This window comes from Catharus ustulatus, chromosome 9 (assembly GCF_009819885.2).
Source record: "Catharus ustulatus isolate bCatUst1 chromosome 9, bCatUst1.pri.v2, whole genome shotgun sequence".
In the NCBI taxonomy this organism is placed as follows: domain Eukaryota; kingdom Metazoa; phylum Chordata; class Aves; order Passeriformes; family Turdidae; genus Catharus; species Catharus ustulatus.
In genome coordinates, this window is record NC_046229.1 from 29,274,761 (window position 1) to 29,295,806 (window position 21,046).

The 21,046-nt window shown below is 41.0% G+C and overlaps 1 protein-coding gene across 2 annotated transcripts in view; it reads right to left on the bottom strand.

Moving 5' to 3' along the window:
* MTA1 (metastasis associated 1) overlaps positions 1-21,046 on the bottom strand; it is a 75,939-nt gene that overhangs the window by 14,265 nt on the left and 40,628 nt on the right. The window contains exons 11-18 of one of the 2 annotated variants that reach the window (XM_033067296.2): positions 18,334-18,392; positions 11,981-12,096; positions 11,031-11,182; positions 9,229-9,418; positions 8,620-8,709; positions 6,583-6,735; positions 5,716-5,751; positions 38-49 (exon numbers count right to left, since the gene is read on the bottom strand). In XM_033067296.2, coding sequence (XP_032923187.1) covers positions 38-49; positions 5,716-5,751; positions 6,583-6,735; positions 8,620-8,709; positions 9,229-9,418; positions 11,031-11,182; positions 11,981-12,096; positions 18,334-18,392 — 808 coding nt within the window. The remainder of the gene's footprint in view (positions 1-37; positions 50-5,715; positions 5,752-6,582; positions 6,736-8,619; positions 8,710-9,228; positions 9,419-11,030; positions 11,183-11,980; positions 12,097-18,333; positions 18,393-21,046) is intronic. The other variant, XM_033067298.2, reaches the window with a different exon arrangement.

The window sequence follows — 21,046 nt, forward strand, 5'->3', positions numbered from 1 at the left end:
GTAGATAAGAACAATGTAAAAATTGCAATTTACTTACCTAAGTAAGTTCCTACCAAGATTGGCAAAGGAAAAGGAAAGAAAAGATTTAAGGTTAAAAAAGGGAAAGGTTCAAGTAGTTCAGAATACAGTAGCTCAGCCCCATGCAACAAATAGAGATACATAGACTGGTTTGGCTGTAATGAAACACAGAAGTGATCACAGTTGTCTGCTGGACAGATAAAACCAAGACAACATTAAACACACAGTAACCCCAAATGAGAGATTTCTGCAAAGAGCAGCTTTAATTTCAGATAAGCAAGTACTGGTCTGTGCCCAGCTCCTTCCACCAAGCCCTGCACATCAACCTCACTGGATTTGGACAACACTTCCTAAAATGCTTGGTCCAGCAGGTCACACTCACTTGCTGTAACCACAGCTCCTCCCTGATGATGTGTCTGCTCATGCAAGGCTGTGCCTCCTGCTACGAGCACTTCAAGAACCCTGCTAATACGTTCTGAGCAGTGACATCCAACTGCAGAGAGCCAGCAGCTCTCCTTGGACAAGCACATTGAGAAGGGAGAGCTGCTTTTTGTCTCAGGGTTAAGTCAATCAATGCTGTCCCCTCATATTCCAAAGACAGCATCATGGTGGATTCTGCCTGGCTGTAAAAGTGGTTTAAAAAGAGGAGATAAAGCTATGCACCTCACTGCTTTAGGATTTGCTGGTCCAAGTTATCTAAAACTAGAAAGCACTGAATTATTCTTAATGATCCTAGCATCAGGAGTATTATACAACATATACACATATATAAATATGTGTATGAATGATATGTGTCACACATTCCATTCAATTACAAATTTAGGCTTTGTACTGTCCAGGGCTCTTGTAATTTTGCCCTTGCTCTGTTATACATTAATTTCCTCTCACATTAATTACACCTGCTCTCTACCATTGCTTTTGGATATGTACTCTCCTCTCAATCAACATTTGCATCTTACTCCATGCCATCACTCCTAAATGAAAGTTTTCACTAGCTGATGCACAGAGCATGATGCCCATCTGCTGATTTTATTTTCAGACCTTTCTTCACAACACCAAAAGCACCTAATCACAGTATCAAGCCTAAACTGGAGACAAATGAAAATTGTTTCACTTTGCATCTGAATACAAAAACCCATGTGAAATTCTCAAAAATTATCAGGCAAATGATCTTAAAGCGAGGAAGTTGCACAGGCACATGGTTCTTGGGGTCTCCAAAAAGCAGTTCAAGCAACTTGACATTCTTCCCAGCTGTGCTGGCAGCTGGCACTCAACATTTGCTTTCTTGTCACTAGTCAGCATTACTGGGGTCTGGATTCCAAAAGCTAAAGCCAGCCTTTTCTCCAGTACCTCACCATTATGAAAGGACCAACACTCCCTGCCCTTCACAGTAATTCCTGGATGGGCAGATTTCCATTGGCTCAGTTTACAAAGACAAGTGGGGTCACTGGTGATAAAGGCAGAATTGCAACGCAACTTCTGCATATACAGCTAAATCCATGTTTTCTGCAAGTCTAAGTCAGTCAGAAAAAAAAAATTATATATGTGTGTGTGTGTGCATGTATATATAAAATACTGAGACAATTTTGGTCCCATTCACAGCTGGCTTTCCACCTTGACAGCTGGCTATGTTCAAGAGCAGTACTTCCATTGCCATGCTCATCTCCTGATAACTGAACTAAGGCCACGCCAGGCTGATGAATGCTTCCACTTCTGCTTCATTCACATTTCCCAAAAAGGATGTGAGAAACAATGAACCAGAACACATTAAATTAGACTGACATTCCATTTGGGTTTAGAAATCCCCAGCAGCAGAGGCAAGGTATTCCAGCAGTTAATTAACCTCGCTCAAAAATCTGCAGCTTGTCTCCAGCCAACGTTCCCTACTGCACCTTCTGGCTACTGCAGCTCGTTATTCCACTCTCAGCTAGACTAAAAGCTCTCTATTATTACACTTCTGCTGTTCCTGTCAGCAGAGACAAACATCTACAACTTCCACTTTGATAAAAGCATTTTCTATTATACAGAGTGTTTTCCAGTCCCTTCACTGTTCTCATGGCTTTTCTATAAACCCTCTCCAATTTTCAGCATTCGGCCCGCTACCATGTTATCAATGCAAGTTGGTTGCTGGGAAAAGCCTTCCCTTTATTGCAGCTACTCATTCATGTTCTCCCTCTTTCTGCCAATTCTAGGAGTGCATGTGATGACCCTGAAAAACAAACTTGATTAGATGAAAAGCCAGCATGGTGTAAAAGAGAGGGGAGAAAAATAAAAATCTAACAATGCTCCCTCCCTTCCCCCAGCAGGAATTTGCACAGCCAAGTATCACACAGATCCCACACTGCATGGCTGTAAGGAAGTAAACAGATTCCTGCACACAAAACATCCTCCCTCTCTTTCTCTCTCTAGAAGTTTCATGGCAAAGACTGTCAGTCGAGCTCCATTAATGAAAAAGCAATAAACTACTAATTTTTTTACATCTCACTCTATTTGACAGCTTATGAGACTCCATGTACTTTTCATGTTCCAAAAATAGGATTCTGCAGCAATTTGTCCACGCTAAGTTAATGCTGAAGGAGAGCTGGGAAGTGTACTGTATGCCTAATGATGCCTCCAACATGACTCAAAGAGAAGGAAAACAAAATAGATAAGAGGACTACAATCTTCTTGTAAAATAAAGTGGAGGCAGAGAGAACATGAGATTAAGACTATTTTCCTTTCTCGGAATTCAGGTACTGGTCAAAATTCAAAATGCCTGGCCAGATAAATCACATTCAGAGCTTGAAAAAGTTCAGTCTCAAGGGTTAAGCAGAGAAGAGTCAGAAAAAGAAAAGCTAAAATTACTTAGCTGGAGCCGCAGTAGCTAGAGAATAAAAAAGAAACAAAGAGAATTCCAAAGGAAAAATGTGAATTACTGCTTGAAATTCAGCAATTGCCCTGTATGAACATGTACCTTAATATTTTACATTATACAAAGACACAAGGCTGCTTCCTGCAAATAAACCTCTTGATTATATTCTGCTTTGCAACCTGGCCTTGAGGAAAACCTTACAAAACCATCCCATGCTACCAGCTCAGCCATAATTTATAATGTTCAGACTTCTCCCCTGTGTTTGGAGGTGATGGCCCAGCACCACAAGGCTTTTATCAAGCAAAGAGAGCTCAGCTAAAGCCCACCATGACAGAGTCCACTGTCCCCTGTCACTGACATGTCACCTGTCCAAACCTGGATGCCACCAAGGCAGCACATCAGCAGGAAGCAGAAAATCTCCTGGTAACAGATACAGTTTTGCACTAGGTTAACATCTCTCTGGAAACTAGTTAAACACAAGTGGACAAAGTGTCTCTTGCACCTACATTTGTGCAGAAAGAATTAACATTTTCAGCCCCTCTGTGCAGACATCTTAACACCATTTTTTTTTTTTGCAGTACACTCCTTACAGTGACCTAAACCAGTCAGTATGCCAAGAGGAGATAAGAAACATGAAAATAACAAAGGATCACCCCCAATTTCCCACAGTATCTATGTAAATGCACAATCTGACCAGTTAGAACAATTCAGGCCTTCTCTCATTAATCTTTTTCTACTATATTAGGTCAGCTATAATCCAAAAATCAGTTATCCTGGATAGATGGATTTATTTCAATCCTTTTATACTCGCTCACTGGCTCCTAAATTCTGGCCACAAGGATTCATCACTCTCACTGCCATTCACCTCCTCTTCACAACAGTTCCAACTTGTGCCCTTCCTGCCAGCAGCCCCCCAGATTACTAAACCTGGATGATTCCATCCAAAACCAAGGAGAAGCCTCAGTGCCAGCATCCCAATCCTTTCACTGCATAGGAAACCAGTTGCACCCATGCCCACAGCCAGCAAGATTTACCAATTCACATGCAAGGCAACTGGGAGCCTGTGCTAAGAGGCACCAACACACAAACTGGCACCAGGACAGAGATCCATCAAACCTCCACCATCTGCTTCCCTGTGCCCAGCAGATCTAGACCCAAGTTCTTTAAATGCTGTTTCCTTGCAGGTGGTTCCTTTCCCTCCCTGTCCTGGCAAAGCTTCCAGCAACCCAGGCTCAGGAAATATTACAGATGCAAAACTGCAGCGTGGCAAACATTTTCCATTCACAAATAAATCTCAACCAACAGGTTTAAGCTGAACTGCTCACAAGAATATTCAGTTAACATTCACTACCCCAGCAGGTAATCAGATTCTGGGAGTGAACAGGACTCTGCTACCCAGCAGTTACAGGAACAGGTACTCCAGCAAGTATTTCAGTGGCTGGCTGAGAACAGACCCAACAGGTAGAGCAGCAGGTGCTTGGGAAGATCTGAACCCTGCACAGCTACACACACCTGCTTCAGACAAACACAAACTCTGAGGAACAGGTACTTCTCCAAAATCATCTTGCAGACAGCTCCAGCAACAACTGTAACTGTATGGAACACTAAAGCAGGGATCCTCCATTTCCAGAAAATCGTGTTGGGTTATCAAGTCCAGTGCTCTACGCAGAGAGAGCCCTCCAGAGGAAAGGATCTGTTCTTCTGCTTTTCCTTGGGGACACAATATCTCTGAGCTTCCCAAGTGTGTCAGGACATTCAGCAGGGAGCAGCAGCTGTGCCCATAAGCAGGTAGTCACCAGGAGCTGTGGAAATCCAGTGAGCTACTCTGCATCTACATCACTCATTACTGGATGAAGCTTGTGAGGAAGCCAAACTGACCTGTGCAGTGGGGTTTCATTATTCTTCCCAGAAGACAAATTACAAAGCACATAAAAACTCAGCAACAGGGAATCAAGGAATAAACTCCCAAAGACAGTAAGACAGTAGAACAGCCACTGTCCTCACTGCTGTATTCTCCACATGCACTCATATTTGCATGCATGTAAATATGGGTAACAGCCATCCACTGCCTCAGCCATGAAACACAGAGATTCATCAGGGCATGCTGTGCTGGCCAGCTCATGGCAACATGTAAGCTTATGTTTTGTGTTTGCCTGTTCACAGTGACATTTTGTGGTTGTCTGTCTCTGAAATATTCAAAACTGGTCTGTTCTACTGAATTTGGTGAAGTGACATTATGTATGTGTTTCCTGCATTATCACAAATGAAAGATTCTGACATCACTTCAGTACTCAGAACAGATTCATTTTTAACCAGTGCAATCTTGAAAATAATTTTCTACTGCCAGCAGAGAATGTGCAGACAGACTGTCACCAGTGAGACTGTCCACTGTCAGTGGAAAATACAGAGGGTTGAACTTAGGACTTGATTGTAAATACTGTCTTCTATTTCTTTTGGTCCAAGTGAATTCAAAGCAGTTCAAGACATGTGAAACTTTGCTTTAGTAAAAATCAAACAGTGAAACAACACCTATTTTCAAACCAACCATCACAGCTTCCTGCAGTTTTAACAGAACTGCTGGAAGACTGTTCTGTCAACTTGAGGAATTAGGAATCAATTCTGAACACGGGACTTCACATCTTCGGTTGTACAACTCGTTGCCTGTTTGTGAAAAGCCTGAAAGGTGAGCAGCAAAACCATGGGTAGAAGTGGTTACCCAAGGAACACTTAAGACATCAACACAGAAGGTGCACACAGACTCATTAGCCACAAAGCACAGACAAGCCAGCAGATGAAACTAAAAATCACTCTCCTAGCATAAGCTGAGCGCAGCTTCAAGGTCTTACCCCTGCTAGGCATCAACAGGCGCTTCTTCATGTTGCCTGATAGAGCACAAGTGAACAGAAAAGAGAAAAACATCACATCAGCAACCTGAACAGCAGCAGTTTTTAAAGTTCTTAATGTTAAAACACAGTCAGATATCAAATGTTTGTAATTATATTTCAGATAAGCTACATATAAAGTTAAAATTAAAGGTAAAAAATGAGAAAGACTGTCTGGATCTCCCTCCCTGCTGGAGTCATCATTACACCAATTGTTCCTTTCCCCTGTTAAGGAGAGCTACCCTCTGCTCTCACTCCTGTTAGGACCATTCCAACAGATCCTTTTCTTCTCATCTGAGATAGAGACTGCACTTTCTCTCCCCTGACACTCTAGAGCAAGAGCAATTCTTCAGAGCAGACACCTGGAGCCCATGCCAGGAACATCCTGCTTCTATCTCCCATTTCAAACACTTTTCCCTTGCCTCTTCTTTTGGGGAGATGGAGCCCAAGCACAGAGGTGGTCAGTAACAGGGCTTACAAGGGAAACATCACTCAAAAAGTTTATTAGGGTATCCTTCACACTACTAATTTAAAAACTGAAGGGAAGTTTCTCCTTTGCTGTCCCATTTGTGAGGTTGGCCAAGCCAGGCAGAGCTCCACCAGCACAGTGACTTTATGTGCATGCACCTCCCAGGCAGTACACATCATGTGCCTCACCCAAAAGGAGAAATGGGACAGGTGGCTTTTACAAAAGTTAAAAACAACCTCCCTCAAGAATAAGAAACTCTGAATTTATATAAAGGACTATGAGTTTACATAACCTCCTTGTATACCGAAAGGACAGAAGAAAAAGCCTACAGACAAACATAAATTTTGTGGGAAAATATTTACCATCCATTCCATTGTGTTGTTCATAACTTCTTTTTCCCAGGATAGTTGGAGACCCATTGTTAATGACAGGTGTGAACTTAGCAGGAGTCAGACTGTTGAGAGAACTGGACAAGCTCTTTGCAGGATCTGGTTTTGGAGGACACGGATGAGACTCTGGTGGAAAACAGCAAAGTAGGTTTTTTTCATTAGCAAAGATATTGGAATTATAAAACTGAAAACAACCTGCCAACTTCCAAGGTGACCAAGAATACCTCCTCTTATATACAAACTATCTCAGTCAATAGTTTTGACTGGAGATTGCTACTGAAATATAAAGCATTTCAATTTGTTTAGGAATTCACCACTACTAAAGATGTTAAAATCATTATTATGGTATTATCCTAAAATAAGATTTGATAGCAAAAGCACTTTGTATCTATTTCTGTAACACTGTTCTCCAATAGTTTGGGGTGATTTTTGGGGTGCTGTATATTTTATATGCATATAAAATAATAAATAACAATTAATAATATCTCTATAATACCCAACTTTGGCCATGTTGGTCACGCAACATCCCTAAACTCTGGGGAAATTACAACTTCACCAGTTTGCCAGAAATGTTTATAAAAAATACAATTTCTCCAACAGCAAAAAAGTGAAGATTCAAAGACCCACAATAAAGAACACAACATCTGAATTCAAGCTCCAGGCCAAGGCAGGGATCAAGCTCACACTCTTCAACTGAAAAGACTTTGAGAAAGTTACTAGAAACAGCAAATGGGAACTTCAACTGAGTTTTTCCTCACAGGCACAACAGCAGAGTAACAAATTCAATCTCACTAACACCACCAAAAAAACCTTCTTGCCAGTCCATCAGCTTCCCCCCATCTCCATCACTCTTCTCTCAGCTCAGTAATCCAGTGGAGAACCCGACACACTGCACAGAAAACTCAAAATCTACTCCTACTTTCTGTACAATTATTAAAATAAGGATTTTATCCAACAGCAAACATCTCCCTTCATTTGCTCTCTTTTGTTGCACTATGTTTCCAAAGGTTTCTCAATCCTATTAGAACACAGCAGAAGTACAACACCCAACAGAGAAGCAGTAAATATTTAATACACCCTCAGCCTTACAATATTTCATCAACAAAAACGTTCAGTGAAACCTAAAATCAACTCCAGTGCTGCTTATCTAAATAAAAAAAGCAATCAACTTCCTTGCTAAGCTGGAAGCCTTCAAAATGCCCCTGTCCAAGACTTCCCTGAGGAGAGCCTCATGTTTGGCTGCCAGAACAACCTGAGGGATGTCTGCAGGGCAACTGGGAGCACTGGGGAAAAGGATTTGGCACTTGTCAGGAGTAAGCACTGGCATCTAACACAGCATCACTCTGGATGCTTCCAGCACCTCAAACTTACACCAAAGTTCTGGATGGAGCTACTCAGTCCTGCCCCACAGATCAGCTCATTTGGGAGAAGTCTTCAAGAAAATTGTAACTTAAAAAAATAATAAAACCACCAAAACCCAAGAGGAAAGTGAAAAATATAAGTATGATCCTCTTGTGTAGATTCAGCACAGAACAGCCATCAACTGATTCACAAGCTGTGGAATACAGTGCTGTCCTAAACCCAAGAGGCTTCTTGGAAGACCCAAGTGTACAAATTACCTCAAGACAGCCCAAAACCAGAAGTGAATAATCAAATATTCCCAAAACATGATGTTAGTCTCCACTAGCAGATGGCCACTTGTACCTATATACATCAGAAGCCACAGCAAACACAGCCCTCCCTTCACCTGAAAAAGTTTCTGATACAGCTTTATGACCCCAGAGTGGATTGCAGAGACACTGGGTCTGTCAATGAAGTAGGAAAAGTAAAAAGGACAAGTTAACAATGTTTTCTTTTGTTTGTGGGGTGGGCGTTTTTGTGCCTTGTTTTTTGCTTGTTTTTATTCCAGAATGAGCATATAAATCTAGAGCCAAATGGTCAGCAGAGTAGCTAGGAGGGTGTCTCCTGTGTTTGGGAGTTTTACATGTGGTGGTTTGGTATGTTTAATACCTAAATACCGGAGTACTGCTTCTAAAGGCTTTCGAACCACTTGCTTTAATAGCAATGGGTTTTCTGATGCCTCAGGTAAACGTGCTGTGCCTGTAAAACACAGAAAAATAATTAGAGGGTGAAGACATTCAGCTATTATAGCAAAACCAAGTGACTAACTCCAGTGTCCTGAAAGAGCTTGGCCATTTAAAAGGAATTTTACAGGTGGCAAGCAGATCCTGGCAACAGGACACACACTCAGAGAATGCTCCGTTTAACAGCAAATGCAAATGTTTTAAAACAAACAACTACCAAAACAAAATACTCTCAAAAAGAAAACAAATAACTTTCACAGTTATTTTGCCCAGCCTACCATAAGTTAGAAGGCTCTGCAAGAACAGCTAGATTTTGTGAATGCACTAGCTATGTGCAAGAGAACATCTCAGCAAGCTGCAACTCCAAACTTTACAGGACAGGAGTCTGAGAGGACTCCTTGGCAAGGAGGTGCAGCTGCAGCGCACTCACATTCTGCTTTGATTGCTGCACTGGTGCAAGCTGCAATTCAAAACTTTACAGGACAGGAGTCTGAGAGGACTCCTTGGCAAGGAGGTGCAGCTGCAGCACACTCACATTCTGCTTTGATTGCTGCACTGTTGATAGGCAGGTAGGGGTGTCTTGCAGCGTGCCAAGGGCGCAGGATATCTCGACACAAACGTCTGGCAATCCTGGTCAGTTTTGTTGTGTGCAGATAGAAAGCTTGTCTTGTCTTCATAGCAAACTTGGGACTCCCACTGTTTCGTACTGGCACACCATGAGGACTCTGAAGGGAAAGGAAAATGAAAATGGTTTCTGAAGATTATTAGAAAGTATGGTTCTAAAGAAGAGAAAGTGTTATGTAAAATCACTTTCAACTACTGATTCTCAGACATAAAAACATAAATGGTATTAGAGATGAAAATATCTTTAGCCCAGCTATTCCCCATTTCCCAAGTCTTACCCCAAGTATCTTAAAGGATAAAATGAAGGTAAACCTTTTCACTTGGCAGGGAAGCATTTATTTCTATGCTGTGACAAGTTTTACGGTAGGGATCCAAAAGCCAGACCTGGTGCTATCACCTGATTTATACAGACTCAACAGAAAGACTCTCCAGTTTAGGGTGCCTAGGGCTGCTCTGGAGGTACAATGCAAACTCCTTATACTAAGGCATTTGTCAAAAGGAGAGGAAAATCAGGAAGTGCTGCATGACAAAAATATGCACCACAAACTCACTTTCCAAAGCAAATGTGTGGCATGCAGGAATGGCTTTGGCTCAAAGCTGCAAGAATTTGTTTTAATTCTTACTCTAACTCAGCAAATGTACTCACAGATGTCAAATACTCATTGCATATCCTAAAGAATACTACTGGAAGATATTTATCAGCTACTGAGAACCAAAGCAGTCATCTTCTTTATGAAAAGCAACTAAGTCAACCAATGGAATAATGCAAGTAGTATCTTGTTACCTCAGACCCACCCACAGCTGGAAAACAGGAAGAAATTTCAGGCTGGGGAGAACAAAGCTTTCCCTTCTCTGACTATGTACTTCTAATTCACACACAAGAGGTATAAGGCAGTTATCTCAGCAATTAGGAGGCTTCAGAGGGCAAAGAGAAGCCTGGAAAGGATAAAGGTTAAACAAAAGAAATGGAAAGGGAATGACAGCAAAGAATAGAAGGGAGGAAAGAAATTACCCTGAGATAAAAGTTCAGTGTGTGCTGTCCTTCTAGCCATGTGATACAGTTACTTTTTCCAGTCAGCTTAATGTCTAATGCTTCCAGATTAAATTTACATCAAATTCAGAAAAAAATCCAAGAATTTTGGTTTTTGAATAAGAGCGCAAAAATGAAACAGAAACTGCTCATACAATGCTTACTCAGACCTATCAAAAAAAAAGGAGGATTATTAAAAAAATAGGATTAAGGTAGAAAAAAAAAAGATAAAGGATCTTCTCTAAAAAGCCACTAGCTATTTGAGGTATATCTAATTCTGAATATGCCTGGGGAGAGTAAATAGGTTTCAGGAAATAATTAATTCTTTTGGAGAGAAAAAAACAGTGCTCTTCCCCCTACAGCAAAAAACATGGAAACCAAATACCAGAAACACTGGCTGGCATTTCAGTTTCTCTCATCTCCACTAAGCCATTTCATGCATTTGAAGGCTGGTTTGCTAAACAAACGATGGGGTTTTTTTTTCTCAGGGCAGTACTTGGCAACAAATTACTTCCAGCCAAAGTTAATGCGCCAACTTCTGCTTGACATGAAATACCAAACCCAAGGACAACAATGAAGGCTGGAGGCATTCTTTTGGTGGTTAAATATTTAAGAACAGTGAGCAGGCAGTTAGGTAGCATGACACTCAGCTTGCCAGGCAGTCTGCCTTGCTGGATACCCACCAAATTATTGCGGTTTGGTCCGGGCCTCTCCCCATCTAACCGTGTTGGCATTTTCAAGCCACCGTATTTCTTCCAGTAGGTCCAACAGGATGCACAGAGGCGACACTGCATGTTAGGGGGACCCCAAGAATACCACTGGTAAGACTGGGTGGCTAGAGATAACAAAGGTGGAAATTATATATATCCTTACACAGGATCACTTTTCAGATCTTATTCTCTTTAGAAGCAGCACAAAAGAAAACACACCCCCCCCACAAACACAGACCTTAACAACTGATGATGGCTTCACTGTCATCACCACTGCTAAACATACTTGTGATTTCAGCAGAACTGATTATATTAATTAATCTACATCCCTTTTAAAATGTGAACAGAAAGAAACAATGATTAGGATGGGAAGATTTTCTGCCAGTGGAACTGAAGGTTCTTTTTTTGCAAGAGAAATTCTGCAGAACATGGCAAACAGCAAAGATTGTCTTCGGGAACTTCCCATATATTAATTTTACAACTGAAAAATGTACAGAGTCTGTGACTTGACTTCTCATACAGTCCTATGTTCCAGCATCTCTAAAGGCTCCCCATTAAGGAGCACAATCATTAGAAGTCAGTATATTAATACCAGGCAGCAGATCAAATACAGTGGTGTCACACATTTTAAAATCTACTAAAAAATGATGAAAAAAATTGTCTAATTCACACGTTGGTGATTTAAATATTCACTCAATAGTTGCCTGCAATTATGTAGAACATTTACTAACTCCCCCGTCAGTACTTCATAATTCTATTCACAAATGCAACACCAGTAGTTCAGAAACAAGACAAAAACACTAAACAAAAACAACCTCAAAAAAAACTTTGCTTGAATGCTGCTATTTCCAGTTCTGCCCCACCCCCAGCACAAGACAGTTTTTATTGAACATTTCCATCTCAGCTGCCCTTCTGGCACTTACTGTAACAGCTCTCACAGGCCCGTCCTGCTCCCGCGTTCTGTGCCTGGACTCCAGTACCATTGACCACTCCTGGTTTGACATTATTTACATTGATCTGGTTGGGGTTTGGCTTGTTACTGAAGACACAAAGCACAAAGAAGGACAAGGGTTAATTGAGGCATGCCATTTTTTATTTGGCTTTTGAAAGTATGGCCCAGAACATTTGAAGACTCAGATTTCATTCAGCATGTGTCTTCCAGAACCAGCAATCTGACTTCTATGAACACACTGTCTCAAATTATACTTTAAAAATATTGATAATGAAAATAACTATAATAATAGTTGGATGCCATTTACCAGGCTTCAAAACCTTTTAAAAAAACACAAATCAAGCCAGGTAGGTATCTTATTCACGATCCCAGGCATGCGAGTCTAAGCAAAAACAGATCTCACAAGTCCTCAGCATGGGAGATATTTTACTTAAATCTCCAAAAAGAAGGCTGGGGGCTGGAGCAAGAGCAGTAGGCAGAGAGAGAGAGAGAGCAACAACTGCTTTATTCAGGGAAATATAACCCTGGACTGCAGTCACAAATATCTCCATGTTGTCTCACTGCAAGGGTTTCCATCAGGTGGCCCCAATTCCCACAAGTACACCCAACATGCAACAAACAGCTGGGTCACCTCAGCTCATCCCTGCATCCTCTTCAAAAAGATGGCTCAGGAAAAGCCAAGAGCTAAAACAAAAGCTGCTGGTGGGAGCTGAGAATGGAAGACCAACAAAACCTTGGCATGGAAAGCAGAATGGAATAGCACAGAATCTCTGCAGAGGAAGAAGTGTCTGAGGGGGAAAATGAGGCCTTCAAAAAGTCTCTGGCATGGGAGGGAAGGAGGAGAGGACAATATTGCTACTGCAGGGCCAGGACTTCTGGGGAATGGAGGGAGGTGGAAGAAGTCACACACCAAGTTTCACACTAGAGCACACAAGGAGTTTATCAAACATGCAAAGACTCTGGGGTTCTGTTAGAAGTTCACATTGTAGAGCCAACAGAGCAGGCAGGCTTTGGAGCCAACTGCTGAACGTAAGCCTGAACTGCAATGCTGGTTACACTCCTTTGTATTCTCTAACCTGAAGACTGAAGGGCATATTCCTTTTAAACTAAACTCAGGATTTGGAAGCAGAAATATCTTAAAATGGCTTCCTGTAACCCCCCTTTCTCACACATCTGTTGGACACTAACACAGGAGTCATAGCTATTTCAGAATACTTGCTGTGTTTCACCCAGGCTAATGCTACAAAAACAGCATTGTGGGAATAGGGCCAAATTAATTTCTTTCTAATGGGGCAACAGCATCAGGTTTCATGTTCTCAGCAATGATCCCTGAAAACAAAGGAGTTCCAAGTGACATAACTCTGAAGACAACTGGAAAGCTGATGCTGCCCTGGAAGCCAGAAAACATCCTTCTTATCTGCAAATGTCCAATCAGATCCTGAGATACAGAGCTCAGTAAAGCTCCATTTTGACAGAAATAAAAGAGGTTCTGCTGTGAATGATCTACAGGAACCACACACAGGTTGCATAAGGAGGCAAGAGTACGTTTGCTCCAGTCCAGGAAAAACTCCTGATAGCATTCTCATTGTAAAATTCAGAGCCTTTCTGCAGCAGAGAAAACTCAGGAGGCCAAGTGGCCCAGGAACACTCTTAAGTAGTTTGTTCTTGTAGTGCACTGAGCATCACATACATGGCTCAAAAGCAGCAGAGGAGATAGGAAAAAAAACCCATTTAGATTAATTCACAAGCCTGAATAAGTTTTCATCTCATTCTGCTTACAAATTTGCCCAGCTCCTACAAAGATTGAAGTGTTTCAGGGTGCTTATCAGAAAGGCACCAAATTCTGACCCCACAGATGGCAGGAGATCCACAGGCCCTCTGACAAAGGGGCAGCTGAAAGAGGGAACATTCACGCTCCTCTGCTCCAGGACATCACTATAGTAACCTGCTGCAAAAGAACTCCTGCCAATGATTCACCAGCAAACTCCAAGTGCAAACATTGCCCCAGTGCTGCAAAACAAACAGCCCTCACAGATGCACACTGCTACAAGCAGCGTTGCTGCACACACAAAGAGACTGAAGCAAAGGAAATTAAGGCTTATGCTTCAACAAGCCTGTTGCTTCCCTTCTTCACCTTAGATTTATGCTCAAAAAATATAGCAAAATAGTCTGAAATCCATCACTAAAGCCCAACAAAGCACATCCAAAGAACTTGGATGAGAAAGGAGGATGATGGCCTGACTCCATTATACACTCTAAAACCCTTATCAAGCTTATATTTAAACACATACTGGTGAAAGCTGATCACCAAACCATGCTGATCAGAAGGACTAACACTGTAGTTGTGCTAAACTCCAGGATTCTGCAGCACTACAATTAATAAAGCTGCAGCAAGCACCAGAGTGTGTCCTGCTCCAAAGCTATGTCAAGTTTCTCAGTAGCAGTAACAATAAAATTCAGGCAGATGATGTTTTCATCATATGTGAAGCAAAAAGCTCTTAATTGTTGATGATATGTTAATTAAACTTGTTTGATATCACCAAAGCCTGCCATAGCTATTAACAAGAGAATTGGATGAGTAACTGGATGAATCATTAAGCAATTAATGAAGCTAAAGCTAAAGATGTAAATAAGGTAGTGGAATACTGATGGTGTGGCAAAGTGTTATTTCCAGTTCTGCTGTCAGGAATAGAAGTCTCTTGAAAGGGTTTCAGTTGTGAAGGAGCAGTCAGCTAAGCCAGAACAGGGCCATGAAGTGCAGATTTCTGGGCTGTATTCTTCAGAAACGTCTCAAGGGAAGAGATGGAGGCAATAAAGCACATGCAAGAGAAGCCTGTCAACATGGACTGAAGCCCCTGCACAAAAAAGCCCAACCTGAAGATAATCCTGACTCCCACAGAAGACTGATATCCCTTCAGCAGATGAGTAGACAGCATTTGACCCACAGCATAGTGATGAAATTTTTGTTGTTAGAAATAATTACAAACTTAATACCACGTGTGTTTTCTGTTATTGAAGAACCCATGTGTGCTGGATGCAACAGAACAATTAAGAAATAAAGCTCAGAAATAAAAACAATTGAAAATCCTTTGTAAGGCACATTGGTGCCATTTACTTCTAGGTATCTAATGGAAGTGTCTGGATCCAGGCAACAGAGGTAAGCTTTCCTCACAGCTCTCCAAGCTCCTGTAAATACCCACTTCTAAGAACAGGCCTAATGACACCATTAAACAATGCTTTCTGAATAGGAGCAGCTTCCTCCAACAAAATGTGGGAGATTGCCATTTTAACTAGCACAGCTATAGAGGGAAAATCAGCATTACACCTTTCAAGTTTTCCATGTTGCCATGGACCTCTGCACAATGAAACAGGGAAGAAAAATGGTTTTTCTTGCTCCTCAAGCAGAGGACAATCAAGAAACAGACAAAGGAATTATCTCCAGCTTGTTAAGCAGCTGCCCCTTGTAGTGATCCAAAGCTTTGACCTATTCCTCCAGTTTCCCTGTTGGATTCACAAAAGGGGCACAGTATTTCCCTGCTTCACAGCCTTTGAGAGGCTGCATTTGCAGCTTTTTGTCAAAGTGCTTTGAGATTCTCAGATAAAATACTGTAAATAGAATGTATTCATTAACACATACAGATGTAGAGTTAAAAGTTACATTTTTAACCAGTACATTTTGAAGACTGGAAACTGTGTGGAGCAGTTCATTCTTCCCTTTCTGTTCTTAGCCCTTCTGGTACCACTTAGATCAAAGTAAATGAGAGAAAAGCCACACAAAACTGGATGTCTCAGCCTTCACAACTGCAGATGTCCTAATCCCAAAAAGCACAAGCTACACAACCAGATCTTCATCAAAAAGAAGATGGTACATATGATGCCTGAAGATCAGAAAAACCAGAGTACAACTTCCACAACAACCTGAAGGGTGTGTTTGGGTACACACTAGAAGGAGAAAGAGTCTGAGACCACACCTGCATTAAGGTTTCCAAGCACTGCACTCACTTTGGAGGATGGCAGGATGAGGAATGTAAGAATGTGGAATCTCTTTGTGCATTCAGACTTCTGCTGCTGCTTCAACACCACTCCCACAGACAGAGAGAGTGCTACAGAAAACAACTGAAACATTTGTTTTTCAGTATTTCCTGAGTTTAACTGATTTTACACTTTTTCCTTTCACCAGGAAAGCACATTAGTGCTTTTTAACCAAAGGCAAAGCCATATTTATAAACATCAGGTTCTGTCAAATCAACTATAAATGTCTGCCCCAAAACCAGGGTTATTCTTGGAAGAGGTACAGAAATGTTCATTCAGTGTGGGTCAGAAGTGGTTTTCTAAGACATTGGTAGGACTTGATAACCTCACATCATTTACCTGTATGATCCCCCATGCTTCAGTTACCTGCACTAATAAATTTGGGGCACAGCCTGAATTTAAAAAATATCAACTCTAAAGCTTTTACACAGAGCTGTTATTTTTCACTGTGTAACATGTATGCAACATTTGAAGACAGCTTCTATTCTTTTTCTTATTATCTTCCTCCTCTCTGCTAGCTTTTCTTATTTACCAGCAGAGAAACAAACAAGAGCCCTATCAATGGAAGACAGCCAGAGTGAAAAAAAGATAAAATTGTTTGAGCCTGGTATCCTCCAGGGTCTCTCACTGCCAACAATTTTACACCAGTTACTGATAAAATGGGTTTCAGTCAATCAGCTGATAGGCTTCTGCATAGGTCTTGTGACAGCCTACATCAAGTAATTTATTTCTGAGGTGACAAGTGGATCATTATGGCTCAAGCCTAGAAACAGGAATGGGCTCAGTAACATGATAAGGACAAATCAATAACATTGATATTTAGATCCCTACACCTAAGCCAAGAATATAATCTTCTAGGTCACAAGATAATGTAGATGCCATACAGTCCCTATATGCCAGGCCTTGTACTCAAGCTTGTGTAGAAGTAATCCAAAAAGCTCAGAAATATTTAATTGCTGCCACCTTTAGAGGTATTAATAGCAAGGAAACAGCAGAAGCATTCATGTGGGATTAAGTAAGTCATGTAATTGCTACTTTTCCTGATACACATGAAAGGATATCGAAGGAGGAGGAAAATGTAGCCCCCATTTTATCAATTAAATAACATGTAAGTTAAGGTACAACACTCATAAAATGAGCCATGACTGGAAATCAAAGCCAGAGACAAGAAGAGCAGGCACGTGGGCAGAGGCAGGTCTTTTCCTGAAGCAGAGAGGGAAGTTGCTGGTTTGATTATGTGTTCTCTAGGCAGGAACAAGAATTACCTTGCTGAGGGATAAGATGCCACTCCAGGCAGCCATTATCAAATGAGCACCACAACCTTCCAAACACAAAACCCTCCCTCCACACATTAGAATCCAAGAGAACAGCAGGACTGCCAGGCTCTCTCATCTGCAATATCCTTTTGCATCTGCAGTCTAAATTATACTGCCTTTTGCTTTATGAGCTTATCACATTGCGAATTCATGTTTAATTTGATGTCCAGTGTCCCCCTGCAGAGTACCAGAGTCCACAAAAAGCAATATTGGTGAAAAATTGCGTGACAAGAAATCCATTTGGCTTCACTCTGAATATTACACCTCATTTTTAGTAAATTCACCTGAGAGGTATTGACATATAATCATGGAACCTCTATTTTCAGAAGAAATGAGGGGCTGTCTTGCAAGCCAAATACATAGAAATTAGTTTTATCTAAAGTAACAGAGCAGATGGTAGAAGTTCATAAATATTTAAAAGGAGACAGCATAAAAGAGCAAAGGAGTTATTGGGGATAATACACAGGGGTACATATCTGGGAGTGAAAGTTGAAAAGTGAAAGTAAAGGGTAGACTAGAAGTTCTGCATCAAAAGAACTATTGACTAGGCTATGCAGAGGAAATGCAACAGAAACCACATTTTACCAATAATTTTGTTTCAAAATATATGTAAGCCTATAAATAATTATACATTATTTTTAATACATAATAATATATAGGATGCAAACATGTATTGGTGATCCACTGCTGAGAAAAATTAGGAAAAACAGAGATTATTGAGCAGTTAGTTAGCTACCCTTTTGTTCACAACCATGCTACCAGTCAGCCAGTCCCCAACTCCCAGCCCATACAAAAATACAAAAAATTAGAAGATAAGTAACAGTCACTTAAGGATGGGAACATTACAGAGGATGCAGGAAATGAGCAACATGACAGCACAACATCCTAACCAGGAAATAATAATATTGTTAGGACATGGAAAAGGCTACACCAGTCCCTCTACAATGAGATAGAAAACAAAACAAGAGGTACTTACTAGTTGGGTATGTACACTTGTTTTAGCTTGCTTTCTGCTTCTGCTGCTTTCAATCGTTTCTTTGAAAAGAAAAAAAAAAAAAAAGATAACAGTTAAAACAAAAAGAAAATAAGAGCTGTCTTACCTGAGTCAAGTAGTAAACCTATAAGGACTCCAGCAGATATTTACTGAGCAGCTACCACTAAATCTTCTTCCAACAAGACAATGTTCACTGAAGAAAACTCTGGGCATCACATGAATAAGTAGCTTTTCAAAAATGTCAGAGATGCCAAGCTACTATAAATGAGGACAAACTTTTCATTCTCATTCACTTCAACTCATATTCCTTTTTTACAAGTTTTTATTTCCCCTGCAGAAGAAAGCCTGACATGTCACTGCCAATTCTCCATGATAACATTCACCAATTGGACAATAAAAGATACAGCAATGCAACCTCCCCATCACAGATCCTCAACAGCTGCACCAATTCCAAGTTTCAAGTAAGACTTTTGTGTTGATAGCCCTAAACCTCTGAAGGCTCAGTGACATGGGATATTTTTCTTTAGACATTAAGGTGGCAAATAACTCCTTTTAGAACTCAAAACCTTCACCACTTAAACAGCAACACTCTGAGATTCAAGTTTTCTCTTTATTACATTTAGGGTGAACCTCTGGAGGTCTCTAGTTCAACCTCTGCTCAAAGCTGCTTCCAGCTGTCTGCATAAAGCTGTGACAATGTTTTCCAGACAAATCAGCAGCATGGGGATACTCCAGACAAACAGGTTAGCTTAACATTTTCTATGCAGTAGCCTCAAGGCACAGTCTAGGAAAATAATTGTAAAGCTGAAGTCAGTATCTTCATAGAAGCAGGAAGCACCAGAAAACATAATAAAATTGAAGAGTGTGTCACTGAGGAGCTGGACAAACATAAAAATTGTTTTTACAGAGACACCATAGACACACACAGAAACAACAAAGAAAACGTTTCCTGTAAGCATAAAGCTTTTATCAGAACAGTTTTAAACAATAATTTTCTACATGACACTGACAGTTCCTCACCAAAGCTCTCTGGACTCCTAAAGAATTCCCCTCTTCCCTTTTCCTGCAAATAACAGTCAACCTATCTTCAGAATCAAAGAATGAAATTGTCAGACAAGAGAGCAAGGAATGAGAAAACAGAACCTCTGAAAGATATCCTGATGGCTACACCTACAGAGAGCTGCACTCCTGGCTGAATGCTTTCTGCTAGCAAGGGTCACTTTGCCAGATTGCTTCTGTTAAACTTCACCTAGGACAAGAACTGCTGCCTGAAAACTGGCCTCAGGAGAACCCAAACCAAAACCTGGTGGAGACAATCCTTGTCAGCCCTACAGATGTGCAGCAATCAATAACACATCTTGCTGCCCATCAGTGATGGAACTGAAGAGGTTCTCCTGAATATGATCTACATGTTCAGACTGGACATTTCCAAACCACCCTAACTGAGCATCTTGATGTAAGAAACAAAAGCACCCAAAGAAGTGCTGTTACAATGGTTGTCCAAACAGCATCTCAAATCCTCTTCCACCTTCCAGAGAGACACTACACAGAAAAATTATCCTTTAACAAAATGCATGCTCAGGTGCCCTTCAGCTCAGAACTGGAGCCTGTTCCACACACAGCCTCAGCTGGAAAAGAGGACTTCATGCTCCAGGCACAGACTGCCACAGGAACTTACATCAGCAGATGAACAGCTCCAGAGCTCACAGTCCCCCAGGAAATACATGGAAATCCAACACTGACAAACAGCTTAAAACATTGCTTGATGACCAGTACCAGAATCCAATTTCCTTGAGACAGGAAATTCAGGCAACTTACACTGGTTGAGAACTATAGTGCTTTTTAAATTTCTAGATTATGAGAGGAAAAAGCTGCAGTTTTCTTGACACCATCTCCCAAGGGGACTATCTGGCATCATTATGTTATGACAGTTTTGGAAATGTATGAATGCAAGAGCTTCATCCAAACACAAAGCATTATCAGCAACTGCAATATTCTCCAGTGCACAACATAAAGCCATTTAGGCTAATTTAGGGCATTAAGCAGTATTTTAGTAAACAGTTGATGAATGTTAACCTCACCCCACAGATTTCCTCTGTGACTGGTGACCATGGAGCATGACCATGTGCTAACAAGTGCCATAAGTCACCTGGACCTCACAACTCCTTCCTCTCCTACAGCTGCCTGGGGAGCAGCACAGCACACACAAAGGGCATATACCCCTAAGTACAAACAGCACACCAGGAAAATCCAGGGTTTCCAGAAGGTACCACAATGTCCTGGGGAAGAAGAGGCTTTGCACTAAGTACCTGTAGGCAATAGATAGACCAGATAATGATGAGTTTCCCATTTCCTGACAGTGACTGATCCCAGAAGGTACCAAAAAAGGTGCCTGAAATGTTGTTGTGCACAATTTCAGAATAATCCCTTCTCTGAGAGAGTGCTTTGCTAGGTCCTTTGCCAGTTATTAATTGATCTGTGCCTGAAGCATATTTATGCTATAAATTCTTAATGCTGTCTGATGTAGTTACGAATGTCCTCACCTCCAAGAAAGACTAAGAACATTTATAACTTTTTCTAGCAGTTTGGCCTAGGAAAAAAAATCTTTTTCTGAGTTATTTATATACACAGATCTTAAGTATATCCTCTTATTTACCTCATCATATTTTCCTCATCTATAAAAGGAAAATATTAC